The 21675-nt window shown below is 42.0% G+C and overlaps 1 protein-coding gene across 5 annotated transcripts in view; it reads left to right on the top strand.

Annotated features, from left to right (window-relative positions):
• LOC124156635 (anaphase-promoting complex subunit 7) overlaps nucleotides 1–21675 on the top strand; it is a 252895-nt gene that overhangs the window by 58787 nt on the left and 172433 nt on the right. For all 5 annotated transcript variants that reach the window (XM_046531293.1, XM_046531292.1, XM_046531296.1 and 2 more), the window contains exons 5-6: nucleotides 4002–4185; nucleotides 6399–6602. In XM_046531293.1, coding sequence (XP_046387249.1) covers nucleotides 4002–4185; nucleotides 6399–6602 — 388 coding nt within the window. The remainder of the gene's footprint in view (nucleotides 1–4001; nucleotides 4186–6398; nucleotides 6603–21675) is intronic.

Consider the following 21675-nt stretch of genomic DNA (forward strand, 5'->3'; position numbering starts at 1 on the left):
AATTATTTGTCTTTTGAGCAGCGTTTACAATTTTTAAACGAAATTCTATGATAAATATTACCTTATATCTCGAGTTATGTTTAAAAATCAACATGGAAATTGTTGCTGCATTAAATGCGTTAATATTGGCCTTAGAACTTAGTTTAAAATTTGACAATGCTCAGAAAAAAATGAGGAATTCAATTCAAAGTCTGCAATTTACGTGCAAGCAACAATTATCCATTTGCTAAATTCATATAAGCAATACATAAGTTGACCAAAAACCAATGCCGCAGGTATGGTCGTAAACCCAGAAAGGAGGGAGCACAACTACTCTCGGAGTCCTAGATATGTATTGCGAAGTCCCAGCGTGGAGGGGTCGAAAAAGCTTCAGCGAGACCTTTCTTAACGAATCCCCTCCAAAAATGCTCCGTACTACGAGAAAGAAGAGTCTCTTGGGGCTCAGTACAGCAGTCATGCTAAGACGAAAACTCCGCCGTCTCGATAGGGTTAACACCCACTGTTCCCTCTGAAATAGTGAGCATTATTAAATCTCTTTGCAACTCTTCTTCAAAAGGTCCAGATAGTATTCCCTTATCTGTCATTAATGCCTCCTCACAAGTGATAGCATTGCCCCTAGCTAATATTATAAATCTATCCTTCACTACTGGAGTCTTTCCCTCTGCACTGAAGCAAGCCAAAGTTACACCTATCCAAAAAAGGGTCCTTCCTCAGAAGCATGTAACTACAGGCCCATCGCTGTTCTGTCAGTATTTTATTAAGTTTTTGAGAAGTTATTTCATCGGCGACTTAGTTGCTATCTAGACTCCTTCAACCTAATTACTGACTCCCAACATGGATTCCGAGTTAGTAGATCAACTAATACTGCAATGTTCCAGTATCTGAACTTATTACTACAGGCCTTGAACCAAAAATAGCATGTCCTAGGAGTCTCATATGATCTCAAAAGTGCTTTTAATAGTGTTGATCATAACATTTTAAAATGCAAGCTAGAAAGTCTGGGCATGACTGGTGTCTCTCTACACTGGATTACCTCCTATCTTGAAATTAGAACTCAAGTAGTGTGTTATTCACATCACTCCACAGCTGGAATAGTGCAAACCATCTCAAGCTCACTGGAAGTAAAAGCAGGTGTCCCACAAGGATCAATACTGGGCCCACTTTTGTTTCTTATTTTTATTAATGATCTTCCTCAACACTTTACCCGGAGTCACACAGTTATGCATGCAGATGATACAACTAATCTGTTGACTGCTAGCCATACTTCAGATCTAACAGAATATGCTAAAACTACAACTCAGGAGATGTTGGAATGGTGTCACCTGAACAATATTGCACTAAATGAAGGCAAAACTTGTTACATCTGCTTCCATATTAAGAACCCTCACCAAGCTGAAGATTTACACTTCAATTATTATTATTATTATTTTTATTTTAACTCCGTAGGGATACAAATTCTCCATGGGTTTCGTCAAGATAGAGAGAGACATAAGCCAAAGCTACACCTATCCAAAAAAGGGTCCTTCCTCAGAAGCATGTAACTACAGGCCCATCGCTGTTCTGTCAGTATTTTATTAAGTTTTTGAGAAGTTATTTCATCGTCTGCTTACCTTTTCAACAACAATGAAATGCCTTGGCATTCACCTCTCAGATACACTTGACTGGTCATCACATGTTTCTGAACTGAATAAAAAACTTTCTGTGGGTCTTTTTATGATAAGAAAGCTTGCACCTGTAGTGTCCAAAAACAGACTCAAAGCTCTGTACTATGCCAAAGTATACTCTCATTTATCCTATGGCATTTTGTTTTGGGGAAACTCCTCTCTTTTGTCAAGAACCTTTTCTCTCCAGAAGAAAGCTGTTAAAGCTATCTATAGAGTCCCCATTCGCACCCCAGGCAGACCACTTTTTGTAAGTTCCAGCATCTTAACTCTCCCCTCAATCTATATCCTTACCTGTGCCATGTTTGTTCGAAACAATCCTCATCTTTTCCCTGTTAACACCAACCTACACAATCACAACACACGCTCCAAAAACAACATACACACCCTCCAATACTCCTACAGAGTCTGTTTAAAAGGTCCATACCACTCCATTGCCACTGTGTACAATAAGATTCCTATCACCATCCGTTCCATTTCCTCATCAATCCAATTCAAAGCCAAACTGAAAAATATGTTAATTGAAAAGAGCTACTACAATCTAAATGAGTTTTTAACCGGTGTTGTGTATTAACTTATGACCTCAATCCCACTGATAGCTGTGTGTTTGTATAGCTCGTTTGTATCATATTTTATTATATGTTAGTATTTTATGCTGTATTATCTTGACGAAACTCATGGATGTATTATCCCAATGAAGTTAATAAATATTATTATTATTATTGTTCGTATTAACGAGTCTACTTTATTTATTTTCATACAATGCGTTTTGTTGTTACTACAATATTTTGAAGGGGATTATTAGCGTGCAAGTTCTACCTTAAATATGTCCTTCTGCTTTTGGAGAAGGGATAAGAGGAAGGATAGGGTTTGGGTGTTTGGAAGTGGGAATATTGAATGTAGTGTGTGTGAAGGATCATTTTTTAGAGTCTCCGGAGAGGAAGAGGGGGAAAGGTTTCAAGGCAAGGGTACCATGGCAACTTCAGTGTCATCCTGTTCATTATGGACATCAAGATGGAGTCTACGTTCCAGTTAATCATCTTCTCCCGGGTATTGACCCAGTATCCATCTTTCATTGGTATTCTATGGTGTGGGGAAGTGTTAATTGGGTGAGGTTTTGTATGAATGATTATTGGCCGTAGAAAAATTGAAAAGCCTTTGGAGCCAAGAGACTTTGTGGGAATAAAAGGGGGAGGTTAGAAAGTTGGGGTCCAGCCTTAGGTGAGGTGGAGGTGGGGGCTTGTAGGTAAAGGCATTTTAGCTCTCAATGGATAAAACTGTTGGTTTCTGTAAGCCTCGGTTCTTAAAATTTGATTGTGAGGAATGGCAAGGGAGAATGGATCAGGAGCGTGGTCCGATTTTTTTTTTGTTCCTGTATTTCCATTATTTCCAGAGCATCTAATTTTTGGCTTTCAATTCAAAGCGAAGGGTATCTACATTCAACTAGCAAGTACATATGTCCCGTTTCTAGGAGGTGTTTCGCCAGCATTCGCCACCAAATACCTCCTTTATTAAAGTAGCTTTTGTGTTCTTTTGCCCTGGTGCTGAAACTACGTCCCAGTTCTCACGCAGCACAATCCACATGAGACCTTGTATGTACACCCCACTATTTTGATGCTAGTCTATTTTATCTTTTGGGTTTGACTGTTCTCCCCGTTTTAATTGATGTGTAGAATGGCCCTTGGTAATTTAAGTCCTGACTCTCTGAGCAATTTGGTGGGATAAGGGTCCGATAAACAGTGTTTTGCACTATCTGTGTGTATTTTTTTTTTGGGTGATGTTTTTGTAAGGGTCATTAGTTATACAGTTTTTGCATCATATTTTAATGAAGAGTTCATGCAGTTCAATTCCACCCTTTTCGTATATGTATCAGTATATCTTGTGCAATCACTAAGTAACACATCAGGTTATCATAGTTTCCACCCAATATATGAATACATAGTAGTAGTATGACTCAGACTTTGATGGATACATATATGTCACCATGAAAAGGGAGTGGTAATTATTGGCAAAGTATTTCACTGGTTTAGGTACATTCATATGGAGCCTTTTAAACATTTTCATGGCACCATCCAACAATGTGCTCCCCAGTTTGATAGAAAATAGAATACCTCTCCCTTATTTCTATCCTTGCTCTATTCTTTTTTCTATCCTTGCCCTTTCCCACTTACCTAACATCCTTTTCCCTAGACATTGTTTGCAATTAACTTATTTCCCATTGTACCCTCTGTCTCCTGGGCATATCCCTCTCCTTATCCACCATGACAAGCCGAGTATTGTAAGGATTTCAAGTTTCTGCATATAGTGTCAGTGCCTATTAATGTTTTGCTATGATTGCAGGTTAACCATGTGGGTGAGGGCTCGCGCTCACTTTTATGCTCGGGAATACATGCCAGCAAGTTCTCTCTTGAGGCAACTCGATGATCGCTCAACCCTTAGGGACAACCCCGCTCTGTTGGTTGCCCTGGGGGAATGCCTGCATCACGCTGGTGATCACTCGGCTGCTCTGAGTGTACTACTTAGGGTGAGTTAGTTATTACTTTGCATTGATCTTATCGTTGGTTGGATTTCAACAGTGATTTTTATGAAAGTAGTCGACCAGTGGAAATAGCTTTACATGGATTGACTTGTAGTTATTACTTATTGGTTATCTCAGACTGTCTCCCATTACAGGTTGGACCTTCCTTCTTCAACTGACCGAATAAGGCCGAATTCCATTTATGAATCATAATGCATTTGTATTTTTCAATCCTTTTCATTCCTAGCCTTTATGATAATTTTCAAGGCGAATTAAAAGTGAACCTTGAGGTGAAAATTAAAACATTGGCCACAGTAGATGCCCAGACCTGGTAGATGAGTAGAGAAAATTTCTTGTAGGGACGTCAGAAATTTTATTGAATTGTAATTATTTTTGCAGATAGACTAACCATTTTATTGAGATGAAGGTCAAAAATACGGCAAAATTTTTTTGTGAAACCATGCATACAGCTTGTTTGTTTATTATGTATCCGTTAAAGCATCTTCCTCCGTTAGCTTGGTTCATTGCTCACTAGTGTGTTATTTGGCCTCCTAATTACAGTAGATTCTTGTTATGATGAAGTTCACGGGATCGAGAAACCATAGGTTGGTAATGTGAGTTGATAATGAAGTTCGCATGAACGCTTCTTCTAGGAATCGTTAAAATACAGGATTAAAATGCACCCGATTAAATTACCTGCAAATATGTAAAAACAAGAAAATTTGTTTCAGTTTCTCAATCGAAGAATGCGGCATGATGCAATCAAGGGTTGATCACTTCCCGAATGTAGTAAGTCCTCGATATACAAACTAGATACGTTCCAAGGCCTTGTTCCTTAGCTGATAATCCTGCACTCCGGCCGCCGAGAGTTATCCGATGACGGATAGAAGGGTCTAGTTTGGGGTGGGGGGCAAGGTTGCCCGTTTAGAAAGCAAAATGCTTAGGTCACTTTTAAACAATAGAGTTCCGTGAAAAAAAGAATGACGAGCATTTAGGACCCACAGGAAGAATCACTTGTTTTGGTGATTCGAAGAAAAGGTTTGTTTTGGTGGATCAGGCTTATTTCGGTGCGCCCTATGCAGTTGACGAAATTGCGAGATGAGGCAAGGGTGCGTTTGATGGACAGCGATTGGCTGTAAACCGTGCTGGCGTAGGGTTATCCGCCCCTCCTATTGTGCTGTCATCGCGCAACTCTCGCCGGCCAGACCGTATGAAAGGCATGAACAAGTATGGTTATTCTACAAAATGCAACACTGCATCACAATCGTGCTCTAACTCACGATATTACGAACTGATCTAGCTGGGCATGCGACGCAGCCGGAGCCGAAAAAATTGCTCTCCGCGGTAAGGGAGAATGGGCAAAACGCTGAACAGTTCCTTAATTCACACCGGATTCCATGATACTTTGTTCAGATTGTGCCCAAAGTGCGAGTTCCTCTACGCCACACCGCGTAGCATTGGCAAAATCAAAAGGCGCCACATTCAAAATTTGAAACTTTTGAATGCTTGTATTTCTGATAGTTCTTAAATCAAATGTGCATAAGAAGAGGACTAACTGTACATCCAATTTACAAGCGGTTATGAGTGGGTAACCATGACACCACAGGAATGAAGCTTACTCTATGATGTTGCATGCATACTGAAGAAAGAACCATAATTGATGCTCTTGGGCACGGTACACGAAGAGAACTGAAACGGGTTCGGTTATTAAAACTTAGCGTAGTGTATATCCACCTAAATGCCATTGCTTATTTGTGGAACTTTGTAATAAAGTTCATTTTGTAACCGCCGGAAGTGGGACTGTGGTTCTTAATTTCGTAAAAACGAAAATTTCATAATAACGTTTGTTTTCTTATAGCTTGGATAGGCCTTTTCGTCGGGACCAACAATTTGCTTCCTAATAACGAGAACTTTGTAATAACGTTTTTTGTATTAACAAGAGTCTACTTTACTAATATCACCTTGTTGCATTATTCTCTTAGCTTCATATAGCTTTGATACGTGTGCTTCCTCTCCATTGTATTTCCTGTCAACTAGCGTGGTTAATTGTTCACTAGTGTCCTTTTTGGCCCCCTAATTACTTAATTATCATCTTAGTGCATTATTTTCTTAACTTTGTATCACTTTACTACATCGGTGTCCTGTCCATTGTATTTGCTGTCAATGCTGCTCTCACCCAATCATTGAATTTAATTGTTTTGGTTAATTTTTCATTTCAGGCCCATTCCTTAGAGCCTCACCTTCATCGAGGTCTTGATATCCTTGCTGCGTTGCTTGCAGGAGAAAGAAGGCTTAGGGAATTAGAACGTTGCATTGCTCCTCTAGTGGCCATATCTGAGTATGGTCCAGAAACTTGGGTTGCAATGGGGTACTATGCCCATGCAGTCAGGAAAAATGCTAAAGCTGTTTACTTTGCTCATAAGGTAAATCCATCTGGTTAACCCTGATTTAAAGGCTATGATACACGATGAATGAATGTGTGAATTAAATTCATGTGCATGATGCTTGAAATGTCTGCTTTACACGGTGAATGAATTTGGCAAATTTTTGTAGTTCAATGACAATGTGCAGTGTAACTATCAATAATAGATATTGTTTCTGACAATATTTCCTACCATGTACAGTTGTTTTTTAAGCAGATGATGGAATGCTTTGTTTGCACGTGAGCTTGCATATAATTTTGTGATGCTTTGACCAGATTAGTGGAGTACATAGTAAGGAGAGGGTTTCAAACAGTAGGTAATAAAAAGTAGGAAACCCACTTTTAAGATATTGCTATTGTCATGCATTTTGTGATCCCATAACCAAGTACCCACTCTTATAATGTTTATCTTAAGTCTTTTCCTATTCAATGAAGCAAATTGGAAAGTAAGTGAAATTATTATTTGGGAAAGAACTGTACATAGTCTCTTGCTGTGAAAAATCCCACTTTTTTGAGATGAAATGTTTTTAAGTCCCAGATTGATGCCAAAGCACCCACACCTAAAAGTCGTAAATAAAAAACTCTGACAATAAGCTTACAATGAGACGAGCGTAGGATAGGTTCCCGATCGACTCTGAATGAATCCGTTTCCGACGCCGCCAATCGTATGAGACTCTGAAACACCCCCCAGGAGCGGCGAACGATGAATGTGGGAAAACGATGAATGAGGGAACGATGGATTGGGGTTCCACTGTATAAGCTCGGGACGAGAATGGTTTCCCTCCCATTCTCTTGAAAATGCTCTCAGCTGGAGGAGTGAAACGTTGAGCAGATAATGTTACCTACACTGCATTTCCCAAAAGCAACCACCAACATTGATGAAAGAAGCTGTGAATATCTTAATACAAAAATTAAATATTTGATTGTATATAACATGGCTATTTCAGTCAATTGACTGTGGATTAGCACTGTGAAGGAGTCTTTTAATCCTCTTAGGGTCTGGGGCAGTGGCCGAGGGATAGGATGGGAATACCGCTGAGTTGGGTCCCAGCCTTAGCATGGGAGCAAACTCCTGCTTTCCTTTGGCGCGAGAGAGCTTCGTACTGGGGGGTACAAATTATTTTCAAGGGACTCCTAATGTGGAAGAATTTCCCTCCACGAGGTTCCGGCGTGAAAGTGTTTACAAATAATCCCTAATTTTAATTTGTTTTGAAAATATTATTATAATGTACATTAGTATTAATTGATCTTATTTTTTAATATTCATGTAATTTTTATTCATATGACAATCACAATTTCTCCCTGCAAAACACCTGTTAAAATCTTACTCCACTGCAAAGTCACAAGGATGATAAAATTCTATTCAACGTTTGAATTAGAGGTAATTCAACTGGAGAGGAAGGAAAAAAAGGATTGGACGTTCTAGAAGAACATTATATTGTACAGTCTCATAAACTTAATTTATTAAGTGCTCAACTTTTTGGAAACCATCCATGTCTCCTCAACGTTTCATTCTCAAATAAACATACTACTTCCCCAGACCCTTCTCTTCCCAAAAATAGTCCAATCTCAATTCCCATTCTTGATTTGCTGTATAAGCATGTGTAAGAGGCGCACCCCTATTTTGGGCATCGGTGCTGAGGTAAAAAAAAAAGTGGAATTCTTCTTTCCCCATCGTGAGGAGTTGCAGAGGTATGCCTGGACTGTCGATAATTATCAAATTGTCCCCTTTCAATACTAAAAATTTAAGCGGCATTTTGAATGAAACATTTATGCAGCATTTTGAATAAAACATTCATGCAGCATTTTGAACTAAAAATTTATGAGCGTGAATTTTCAGCTCCGCATATGGTGAACTGAGATAAGTACGTATTCACTTGTACTATTAACCTTTTGATCCTTAGACTTTTGTGTCACACTTTGGAATGGGTGAGAAAACAATATTTATTGAACTAAAGAAAGTGTGGCCATGCAGTAATTCCAAATGCCGAACAGTCATACCATTCTCTAATTTTTAATGCCATTTTCCCTTCATTTTCTAAATGGACCAGTCGTTGTCATTATGAGGACGATCTTTTTTATTGAATTCAATTTATATAAACTACTCTTTGCCGAAAGCGATGGCAAGTGGGAATGCCAACATATGAAATGCAAAATTTCCTAGCTTCAACCACGTAAAAACGATCGATTAGAGATTAAATCACGTAAAAATCTGAAAAAATAATATGAAGATGAAAATCATGACTGTCAATAGAAGTGTAAGCATTTATTTATTTTTTACGAAATACATTTTGAAACTTTTTAAAACCACATAATTTATATAAAAACGGCTGATTATAAATAAGACTGGTTTTGCGTTATGGAGCATGTCCCGTCACATCCATTTTGAAGTCACCTTTAAGTGGCAAAAGAAATAGTACACAATTGTGCGAAAAATCCACAGAGAAAAAATCATTCGCCTTGACCGGGATTCGAACCCGGATCCCTCGATTTCCGGTCGAGTGCTTTAGCCAGTTAAGCTACCGAGGCGTCATTCATCCCTGTGGAAATTTGTGGACTATACCGGACAAGGTGGTATGGACTGCTGAGCATATTATGCGACGAGCAGTCCAAATCGTGCACACGGTGCCACAGCCGGAGAGTAAAGTCCGAACTTTGAACACATATAGGTGCTCTCTCTTTGACGAATTTAAGTATACCGGGACTAGCCACGGTGATAACTTTTACGGGAGTCACCCGCAATGCACAATTGTGCGAAAAATCCACAGAGAAAAAATCATTCGCCTTGACCGGGATTCGAACCCGGATCCCTCGATTTCCGGTCGAGTGCTTTAGCCAGTTAAGCTACCGAGGCGTCATTCATCCCTGTGGAAATTTGTGGACTATACCGGACAAATAGTACGCAGTTCAGAAGATAAAATATAAATTGAGTTATCAATCATAGGTCTCATCAATGAATATTAAGATCGTTTTCACTGACTTTCATTCTACATATGTTGCTGGTATCATCGCCCTCTCCAGCGGAATTTGCCTCATCACCGGCATCCCAAGTCATTCAGTCTTCGCTCCCATCCAAATTATTAGTAATGCAGAACTTCTTGAAACTTTTTATCACCAAGTCTTCAGGAATCAACTTCCAAGAACTAATAATCCACTGGCATATTTGTGTTAGACTTGGTTTTTTTATTCGTCCTGATGGTGTTGTTTCATTCACCGTGTCTGCCATCTACTCTGTGTAATGCCTCTTCATGTTAACCTTGATGGGGCGATTTATACACACGTGTAGAGGCTGCAAAACTGAAGTCATCCCCCAGGAATAATAATTTGGTCAGTTTTACGACTGGTGAAATATTTTTTCACACAATCTGTAAAATGTTCGTGAAAACTGTCCAGGAGAAGCATATTAGGTAGGTTGAGCAGAGCCCTCGGGCGACGTTCCCACACACACCTAATCCATTCCAACACCAAACTGTTGTCCATCCAACCCTTCTCTTGAGCCCGAACAATAATGCCTGGAGGTAGTTTTTCTTTCGGGAGGTTTTTCCTTTTAAAAATCACAAAATGAGGAAGTTTTTTCCCGTCCGCCAATGTTGCAAGTATGACAGTGCACGTCTGTTTTTCTCTTCCTCCAGTTGTCATCATTACAGATTTTGCTCCTTTCTCGTTGACTGTTCATTCAATTGGCATTTTGTAGTACAGTGGAACCTCAATGAAACGAGACCCCACGGTGCTCCAATAAACAAACACTCACCATAGCGAATTGTCGCTTTACCGGAGGTGGAGCAAATGATAGCCAATATATCTATTGTGAACAGTTATGCATGAACAGGAGTGGTGCGGCGACAGAGAAATTTCTATCCAATAAACGTACGCATAAATCCAGACGAACGGTGATTTTTTGTTTTGCATCACTAAATTTCCTTACTCAAACAACGACTAAATATTCACACAATTTATAGGCACCGCACTGAATAAAAATCATGCAAAGCATTGTTTTGTCAATCATTATGCCAATGCACAACCGACGAAACCATTTTTCTATGCACTTAATTAGTGCATTTACGTAATCATTCTATTATTTTGGTATTTTCCACTGAAAATTCAAAAATTATCTTATAAAACTGTATCGCTGTTATTTAATGCCTCGAATGTTTTCATTGGTGTATGTCTACTGTTCCTGTACGTTAAGCGGCAGTTACGTGAAACAACGTATTGCATTTGTTTCTGCAGTCGAAAATGGTGGAAGGTTGTGTGCTGACGGGCGTAATAATTAAGAATAATTCCGTGGGTTAACTCGTTTATTTCAGAGAGCGGATAAACAGCGTAACAATCTCGTACTGTGCAACACGACAAACTCTCCGCTCCGCCGTCAGCCTGCCGTATTTATACTCGTCGGTCGATTCACCGCTCCGACGTCAGCCCGCCGTACTCATGCACGCCGGTCGACACCCCGGGATGAAGGTCGCCCTGTTCGACCGCCAGAGCTCGAACCCGCCACATCTCTCCTTCTGAAAAAAACAAATAAAATATGTGGCGGCAAAAATGCCGTTACTGCATCTGCAATCTTTGTGGAGGACGAACGATCCGTCCGTATCTCGTTCGGTACTCTTGGACTGCTCCGTCTGCTCTCTCCGGCTGGACCTCTTTTTCACGAGGGTCTGGGAACGACCCCGCGAACTCAGGATCGGGTCCCCCCTCCAATTCTGCTGGTGCCCGAGCCGGAGTCAACGCTGCTCGATTTCTTCTCACAACTCCATGGCCGGTCTCTAGAAGATATGATCGAGGATGACCTGCCTCTGCGATGATCGTCCCATACTCCCGGCGGTCTTTCACCCATACTCTGTCCCCCGCTGTCAGTGAAGGCAGTTCTCGGGCGCGATGCCGTCGGTTGTAATTCCGCTTAGCCCTCTCTGTGATGAAGTGGTTCTTTTGCCGGAGGGCTTCGAGGTCGGGCCACTTAGGAGCTAACCGCATGGGGCCCATTGGGACGTTTGTTCTGAGCTTTCGACCCATTAGTAACTCTGACGGAGAATACCCCGATTCCAACCTTGAAGATCGGTATGCGAGAAGGCCCAAACATGGATCTGTTTCTTTGGCGAATATATTTTTTACAATTTTGACTGCTGCTTCCGCCTGGCCGTTGCTTTTTGGATGATATGGACTGCTCGTTAGAAGTTCAAAACCGTATTCTCTCGCAAAATTTCGGAAGTCATTCGAACTAAAAGGAGGCCCATTATCCGCCCGGACGATTTCGGGAATACCATGCCGCGCGAAGATGGCTTTCAGTTTCCCAACCACTAAAGGTGCTCTAGTGTTCTCCAATCGAGCGACCTCAGGATATTTTGAAAAATAGTCAACTGCAACTAGATATTCTCGACCGCGGCTGTGGAAAATGTCAATCCCAACAACCTGCCAGGGTCGCGCTGGTGTCTCACTCGGCTTTAGCGGCTCCACTCTCGCTGGCCTGCGTTCAAGACATTCAGAACATTTACTAATTAAATCTTGAATTTCTTTGCCCACGCCTGGCCACCACACGGACTCTCGCATCCTGTTCCTACACTTGGTGATTCCCAGGTGCCCTGCATGAAGTCGACTCAGCATATCTCTCCTTAATGATTCCGGAATATATATTCTTGTCCCCCGGACTAGAAGACCGTTAAGGAGGAAGAGGTTTGCGCGTTCACTGTAGAAATTAGTTTCCTCTAGGCGTAATTTATCCTTATGTGGCCAACCTTCTTCTACATACTTTATCAATCGGCGCGTTTTTTCGTCTCGCTGCTGCGCTTCCCATACCACCTTGAGTAATTTGTCAGTCATGGGTGTTTCCGCGCATATTTCCTTAACATAGAGCTCCACCTCTTCGTCACTCAGAATGTCGCTCTCTCTCGGCGTTTCGGGGATCGGAGATCTTGAGAGCGCATCCGGCGTAAACAACTTTTTCCCTGGAACGTACACGACATCATAATCAAAGCGCATGAGGCGCATGCGAAAACGTTGCACTCGAGCTGAGAGTTCGCTAATGGGTTTTGATCCCAAAAGCGCCACTAAAGGTTTGTGATCCGTACCGAGAATAAATTCCTTCCCCAATACGTAACTAGAAAATTTTTCACACGCCCATGTGAGTGCTAAAACTTCCTTTTCTAATTGTGCATAGCGTCGCTCGGTTTCCGTCAAAGCGCGCGACGCGAAACTGGTTGCCCTCCATTCATTATCAGGCTGCAGCTGCTCTATCACTGCTCCCAAGCCGTGCGACGATGAGTCGGCTAGTATTCGCGTCGGGCGGTTCGTTTCGTACAATGCTAACGCTGGGGCGCTAGTCAACCTTCGCTTAATTTCTTTCCATGCGTCGGTGTGCACCTGCGTCCATGAGAGAGGTTCTTTTTCCTTTATCAACTCTCTCAGAGGTTGGGTGATGTCTGCCAAACGTGGTAGGAATTTTAAATGATAATGCACCATCCCCAAGAAGCGACGTATTTCGGCGACTGTTTCAGGCTGCGACATTCTTTCTATGGCAGTGATCTTATCCGGGTCTGGTTTAATCCCCTCCGATGCCGATATAATATGACCCAGAAATTTAGTTTCCTTCACGCGGAACTTGCATTTGTCGCTGTTCAATGTAATTCCCCTCTCTCTGAGTCGTTGAAGGACTGCCTGCAACCGCTCATCGTGCTCCTTTTCTGTCGCCCCAAACACCAGGATGTCGTCCATGACGTTTATTACTCCCTTCAAACCTGCCAATGCCGCTGACATTCGCCGTTGAAAGTGCTCTCCTGCCGATGACAATCCCATAGGCAATCGGTTGAAACAATATCTTCCGAAGGGCGTTATAAAAGTAGTCAGCAAACGGCACTCTCTTCTCAGTGGGATCTGGTAATAGCCTCTGCTAGCGTCCAATTTAGAGAAGAATTTTGACTCTGCCGCTCTTAGCAGGCTTAGGCATTCGTCAACTGACGGCAGCTCATGCCGTTCTCTCCGAATATTTTTGTTTAATTGCGTGAAGTCTACGCATATTCGGACTGATCCATCGGCTTTCGGGACGACCACCATGGGGGCACACCAATCCGTAGGCTCCTCAACGGGTGTTATAATCCCTTCTGCTTCCATTTTCTTGATTTCAGCTTCTACCTTATCTCTTAGTGGCAGGGGTACTCTTCTTGGCGTGGACACGGCATATGGCGCTGCTCCCTCTTTTATGCGAAGGACGTATGGCTCAGTCATTCTTCCGAGACCCCGGAAAAGTTCGTTGTAGTTGTCTTCCGGGTGGCCAGCCTTTATTTCCCGCAACCAGGATAAAATTCCGAGGCCAGAGATAGCAGGTCGTCCCAGGAGAGCGTCTTCGACTCCCGGAACCACGTAGATCTCATCCTCGTATTCTCGATTCTTCCAGCGTAAGGTTATTTTAAATTTGCCTTTGGCTGGCAATCTGCTGCGGGTAGGACCACTCAGGAACGAATTTGCGTTTTCCAAACGTATTCCATGAAATTTTTCAAATAATTCGGTCCCGATCACCGTGACGTCAGCACCCGTGTCGACTTTAAAAGAGATTTTCTGCTTATTGATGACGAGTGGGACTCTCCACGGTTCCCCTCCCATCGATATGCTCCCTAGAAAAAAATAGTCACCCTCACTTTGGCGTTGAGTGTCAATCTCTGCCACAGTTTTTTTTCTGCATACGGCCGCCCAATGTCCCTTTTTCTTACATATGGCGCACGCAGACTGACGCGCTGGACACTGCGCGAACACGTGCGATGGTTTCTTGCCGCACCTTGGACAATTTCGACCACCTTCCCTACTTTGATTGGCGTTTGTCGTTGTCCGTGATTTGGCGTGCGCTGACACTTTCCTTCGCACGGCGTCCACCTCTGGTGCTCGGACCAGTGACGAGGAGGATTTACCTATTTCTGCCGTGCTCCGTATGAGTGTCTGTTGTCGATGTACCTCTTCAGCTTGTCTTGCTTTCGTTACTCCGACGTCAGCCCGCCGTACTCATGCACGCCGGTCGACACCCCGGGATGAAGGTCGCCCTGTTCGACCGCCAGAGCTCGAACCCGCCACAGGTTGTATAACGTTCCTGCCTTGGAAGACTTTTTCTATCATATAATGTAATGTCTTCATTATCTACGGTAAAAAGTTTGCAAAGCTTGAAAAATGGTGTGATTAAAATTGCCGTTGTTAAAAAAAGTTCCTTTTTGTGTATTACACTTGCGACGTATTTGAAATAATACTCTTGAGTTTACCACGGCACTGCAATAAAAACGATTTGAATTAAAATTTGTAGTATTAGAAAAGATATTAACATGATATTATTTCATGAAAAAATATAACGCAGATACTATGCTGATATGTCTCTTAAGTAAAACAAAAACAAGATGCAAGAAACTGCGACGAATATAACTCACATGGGTAATATTTGCGGTAAAGAAACGGATAGGCATGCGCATCTGATCAAAAGGTCATAAGGTCAAAACAACTTACGAGTATGGATTTATTGATTTAACTTCTCAATAATGACTGAGAAACATGAAAAAGGAATGCAGAATTTTTTAAATTTAATAAACTAAAAGCGCAGCATCAGCTCTTCACACATGCCTTCTGTGGTACTCTTTGCCAAATGCAAGAAGCCTGTAGGGTTCATGTAGGGTTCTTGGCCAAATGCATACTACATGGTGCCAAACGAGAGTCAGTTGTTCTGTGAGTTCTTCCAGTGGCCACCAGGGGATGCTCGGCTACCCAGGTGACGGATGAGAGCACCAGTACGACTCCGACCACTGATGCGAATAGTTCACCCTTGGGAATAGTACATTGTGATCATGACTTTTACTTGTAACCGCTACAGAGAATAAATACGTTCATCCGGACAATTAACGCTGAGTATTATTGCATCGTACATCCTACATCATCGCTAAAGCGCACTACCTACCTTTAGAGGCATCATTGCAAGAAATACCTCGTAGTGCAAGGGTTTTGTCAGGGAGTAGGATGTAAAAAAGTTCCATTTCGTCTATGTTATATCATGCGGGGAATACTTCTTAAGATACTTAGGATCGGAGTCCTTTCTTCCACGACTTTGAGTTTGCACCGCAGGCATCACCAGCAGTTATGACAGGAGATAACACTTCAGTGCTTTGCATTAGTACAATCATCCTTCCGCATTCTTGAAATTCTCGATTCGCAATCTATCCTTGATATACTCCGCTTTAGGCTTAGGCGTAGTCCCATTATCAGAAGTTCCCACAGATTGGAGTGGGCATAAACACCCAAATAACAGTCCTTCTAACTGTACATAGGCTGCATTCGTTGGATGCTTTTGTTTTTTTTAATTGTGAAGAGCGAATAGGTAGATAAATTAATTTCAGCACTCTCATAATACTGTTTTATTTTTATTTTCTTGCTTAGACGTGTTTGGTGTTTTTTTTGGCCATGGTGTCTGCCATCAAATGCTTTCAATTCACGCCACTCACAGACTTGCGGGTATGCTGCCGACTGCTTTCTGCCGCCTGAGGAACAAAAGAAGATCAAGCATTCGCGAATGTTAATACCTCAATATTTTCACCAAAATGAACTACTTATTTATCGAACGACAGTTTACTACATGAATTTAAGTCTGAGCACCTCCTGTTAACTTCATTTCTAACAGATCGCCAGAAATTACAGAGGTTAGGGACTCTTGGTGAAGGTTTTACGGTGATGGAAACTCTCCCTATGGCGAGTGCCAAAACCAAAAGGCCCTCGTAAAAATGAATTTTTTTAACATGCTTATTATAGGGTCAATTGACGGTGCATCGGCTATCTCTCGTAATGGCAGGGGTCTCGCAATAGCCCGTATTCGCTTTAACGAGGTTCCACTGTACACTGGTACTTGATCTGCGTTTCTGATTTGGCCTAACAAGTATGAATTTTTTCGTCTCAGGCCAATTACATACCATTGAAAGTTGATCAATTTCTCTGCATTCATTTCGGGAAGGCACTGAGAAACTGTCGTCCCTCTTCTAATGGAAAAGCCATTCCATTTATAAAACACACAAACCCATCCTCCACTTGCCCTACACTGATTATGGCTGATCTTCATCTCTCTGGCTACTTCAAGTGCTTTAAAAACACACGACACTGCATAGCCAAATTGCCCTCTCTCCCTGATGCAATGCGCCAGCCTTTCTTCCAGGATGGGGTGGCTGGCAGATTTTTCTCAGAAGCATCTTCTTCCCCTATTTGTCTGGACCAATGTGTCCTTATCCAGGGTTCCCACTCAACCGTGAATTAGCCGTGAATTTCGTCTACCGTGAAAAAAACCTGGAAAAAGCCGTGAATTTCGTCCTAAAACCTTAAAAATCTCTCAATCTTGATAATAATACCTTCCCAGAAATTTTCAACTTCGTTCGTAGTGAGCGCACTTCTATTCATTGTGGCGAGCATCGTCGCATGGGTCAGAAAAGCGTGGGAACGAATGTTGCCTGAAGAAAAAAAAACATCTTCCTCCTGCGCAGGCCTTTTCTCTCCCCCCTCCTGAAATATGACACCACTTCTCATCAGCTTGTTTACTTTCCTCTACTGCCTTGGTTTCCCCTCCCTCGGTCACTGCTTAGTCCCCCTTCCACCCAATTAGGCTTCCCACTGGCTGCAGCTACCACTTCCGAAACTAAATCTAGATGGCCTTTGTGTCAAAAAATTTGAACGCTTATTCAACACCCTCAATCCTGTGATTGGAAGACCGCTAACCTTGACAACCTGCTAGGCGCTGTGGACACGACTCCCTGCGTTTGAACCGGGCGACAGCGAGCTTTCGGCGCGACGTTACTAATTCTCGCGCGTTGCGTGTCTGGGGGGTATGTGCCCCCGTGTCCTTCCCTAGATCCGCCTATGATTGTAACGTTAAAGCCTCAATGCCGTCGCGATATAAACTGCTACAAAGTCATTCCATTTTTCCCAGAGCAACGGTATGAAGGGAACATGATTTGCCTCTGATTAGAAAGATCGATTCAGTTTTGGTTTCCGAGTATTACGATAGCAGAGAAAAGAAGTCATTACACTGCCGCTTTCAAAAGAAAAGTTATACAGTGGAACCTCGATCTATCGTTCCCGCATTGATCGTTCGCCGTTTCTGGTCCCAAATAAAGTTCCCTGTAGACAATGTAATTTTTTCCCGCATCTATTGTTCCCCGAAGCATCGTTTCTCGCATTGATCGTTTGAAGATCGCGGTTCCGACGCATAATTTTCCCGCATCCATCGTTTGACGAAAATGAGACGAAATAAATACAATGTGTCATTTATGGCTAATGACGACAAGCACCTAGTTGGAATCTTCCCCAAGAGATAGAACTACCATTGGGAGAAGATCAGTGCCGTGGGAAAGTAACATTGATGGAAAAATACGATGGTGATTTTTGGCGAAACGCGATATCCTTGTAGCTGAGCTTCTCGGCAGTTAATTCTGCAGTTTGTTCCGAAAACATGATATCAGGTTGTTATCAGTTATCAATTTACGAGCTATACTATAAGTCTCACTTGTCAGAGTTGCTGACGAAGGGATATTTTCTCAGGATTTTTGTTTCTCCCTACTAACAATCCAAATTCATCTGCTCATCTGGCGCTATGATAGTTAGAAAAGAATGGGTATCTTTAGGGTAAAAAATTTCATGGCGCAGTCATATATGGTCACGCTTCGCCCTCTGCAGTGTGCTCTGCGTACCCCCGTACGTGATAGCATCAGTTCCGAACTTCACCTCGTACGAGTGGTTCCCTACTCTCCAGGATGGCTGGACTTCGAACCACCGAGTGTTTTCATGTGGGTTTAATAAAGTTAGGTTTCATTTTCACTAGTTTAATTTTATTCGTCTTCGTACCATGGCCCCTCCGAAGAAACTATTGAGAACTTTAAGAGATGGACTGAAAATAATTGAACATGAAGAAAAGAATCTGGGCTAGATGCGCGTGAATATTGCAGAGCGCCTTGGGTTGTCCGCTAGCACATGACAACTTTCGCAAAACAAGTAGAGATATGAAGGCGAAGATCCAGGTGGGCGTGCCACTGACGATTAACGCAACATTGTTCACGCTTTACACACTACCTCAATTATATTAAAAATATATTCATTAGACAGGAACAATTCAAGTAATAGACTATTTTTGGCCTTCGTGATCCATCTCACAACCAGTCACTGCACCGGCGAATGCGGTTGTTTTAGGCACAACATGCACATTGCTCTCGTGAATACGTGTACTGGAAATGGTGTTTGATGGATAAGAATTTTTACATCAGACTCAAATCCATAATAGCAGTGTTAATGCCGAGTGGAGAGCTAACATTTTTTTAGTGAGGTGGCGTTTTTCTACAGAATTTTGAGAGAGATATGGGTCGAATCAACAATATGACCTATGTGTCTTGATAAAGTACTATTCCTGTTATTATCTAAAATATTGTTTGAAACCTTTAATGAATATCTTAATTATTTGCCAAAATCCTGCGTTTACTGGGACATAGGCAACCTACCAAAAAAATAAAGCATTGATCGTTTTTCCGCATTCATTTTATAATCGTATCGTTATTAAGAAAAAAAATTTCCCCTAGTGGAGTTCCAAAAAAGGAGGGTAGTCTTAGAATCGTGTTCGTCTTAGAGTTATGCTAATACAGTGTATGAAATTGTTTTTCGATTTATTATGTTCTATTAACAATTTTCATAAAATATTTCCCGTAAATAAGAAAGAATTAATATATTATATTCTATAAAAAATTTGAATAAAATATTTTCCGTTAAATAAGAAAGATTGGGGTGGGGGAAATTCGATTCAGTAATAACAACGTGCGCAAAAAACAATCTCTCGGCGAGGAATTAAAAAAGGACCTCGGGTGTCCGGGCCGGAGGGAGGTCTGAAGGGTATTCGGCGTCCAGGCAGGAGCGCGGTTGGGCTGGTCCTTTAGCCGGCCCTGAATTTTGCAAACAATAGATCACGTCATAACAGATATCACTTTTCATTGCGGCGTTAACATTCACGGCGTTTGTCGCGTACGTTAATTTTCTGTTGATATACTGCCAGTGATTTTCTTATTGTTGGCTCATTAACGGACCGTGAATTTAGCGAAATTGAGACCGTGAAAACCTGAAAAAAACCGTGAAAACCTGAAAAATAACAGTGAAACCCTGGAAAAAGCCGTGAATTTCATTATTCAGGTAGAGTGGGAACCCTGTTATCATTCCTCCATCTTCTTATATATGATTCCGGCACATCAAACTTTCATCTGGCTGCGCGATTCCCTACTTGCTCAGCGTCTTTAATCACTTTCAGTTTTTCTGCGGCTGTAAAAGAGAGCAAATTTTTTCCCTTATTCTTCATTAGAACAGCACTGGCCGATAGTAGCGTATGCACTGATATTCTCAGCGAAAGTTCGCAAATTGCCTAAGAAGTTGAAAAAGAAGGAGAATTTGGAAATCCCAGCACCAGCACCTGCTGCACCTGTCCTTCATTTGCACCCCTCGCCTTTGCTTAAAAAGTAGTCTCTATGATATGAATCACCTGGGGACTTTTGTCTATCCCTGGCCATGGACGTTTTGTAAACAGTCTTGGGTTGTTTACCTCCCCCTTGTCGGCTCCTGTGGCGAGTGTCTCAAGGATTATAGGGAATTCCCAAGTCTGGCCTCTGAGGCCGACCCTTTCCTTCCTTGGTCTCCTTTGAAGGGAATTCATTCATACCCTTCATACCATTCATACCATGAGGGCTCCCTGGCTATACCGTTACTCGAGGGTCAGTAATCCTTTCTCATTCAAGCCCTTTTGCTTTCGGTGTGGGCATCATTGGGTTTTTACAATTATTGTTGAAAGCCGGGAGCGTGTGGACGAAGATGATCGTGCCCTTAGTCGGAAGTCACGTGGGAAATAAACCCACATTCGCTTTAAGTTGTCCTCACCTTTCATTTATTTCATTTCACTTGGGGCTTATGACCCCACAGGCACATGTTTTGGTCCTTCGTGCCAGATTGCAGACAAATAATATTATCATTTCCTGACATTTTCTATATCGTACCCACCAGTCCCGTAAGTAGCATGAGGATTAAATGTAACCGATTGGATGGAATGAAAGCATGGAACAATAAGGGGTAAATGTTTACATTCAGTAGTGCTAAGTGGAAGCAAATGGGAAACCTGAAGGTTGGAGGGCTCAGGGCAAAATGCCGCAAAGTTCAGTTTCTGTGCTGTTGGTTTCACGTTTAATTTACCGGATTAAAGAATTTGAAATGCTCTTCAATTGAAAGCATTTCTTATATCTTATATCTGCCATTTAGTCCAAAAATGTACACTCATTTGAATTTTTGATAATGCAAGTTTTATCAACAATATAATTTTCAACTGCAATAATCCTTATAATAGACCTGAAGACACCTTTTGAAAAATCATGCCAAGGGCGTAATGGAAATTACTTGGCAAGACAGTTGTTGACTATTAACCAGATATCCTTCAAATTTAAAATTTTACCTAATGTAGATATGCGATTGCTCTTTCCAGTTTTGAATGTCGCGGAATGCCCACTAGCACGCTCACTGCAGGTCTAATAAAAAAAAAAACCCTGCGCGATCTTTTCCATGTTCACCTCCGAGGTATCGACGCGACGGCATGATGCTCACGAGTATACTTACAAGTAAGAAAGGCAAACAAGAGAATTTTAAAAATACCTATGTCTCTAAGAGAGAAACTCCCCTGCCTCCCGCTTGTTTTTGACCTTGGTTTTTAAATGACTGACTCACGCTGAAAACCAAAGCACTCAGCTCCCCTTGGGCGTACGACAGGGGAAGTGGAGGGGGGGGTGGAGAGAAGGCGTTTGTGTAAGAGGCGCACCCCCATTTTAGGCTGCAGTTTCTGGTAAAAAAAGGTGTGCCTCTTACACGTGCTTTTACATATTTATCTGTGGCCGCTCAATTCTCGCATTGGAAACCCCTCCCACCCCCTCCTTCCACCTTCTTTGCTCCCTCCTCGTCTTCATCTCTTCATGGATTGACTTTCCCTCTCATTATCCCCAGACACCCCAGACTATTGAACACTTCACATTTTCTCTTTAACTATGCCTTCACCCGATGCCCAAACC

This window comes from Ischnura elegans, chromosome 3, assembly GCF_921293095.1.
Source record: "Ischnura elegans chromosome 3, ioIscEleg1.1, whole genome shotgun sequence".
Taxonomy (NCBI): Eukaryota; Metazoa; Arthropoda; class Insecta; order Odonata; family Coenagrionidae; genus Ischnura; species Ischnura elegans.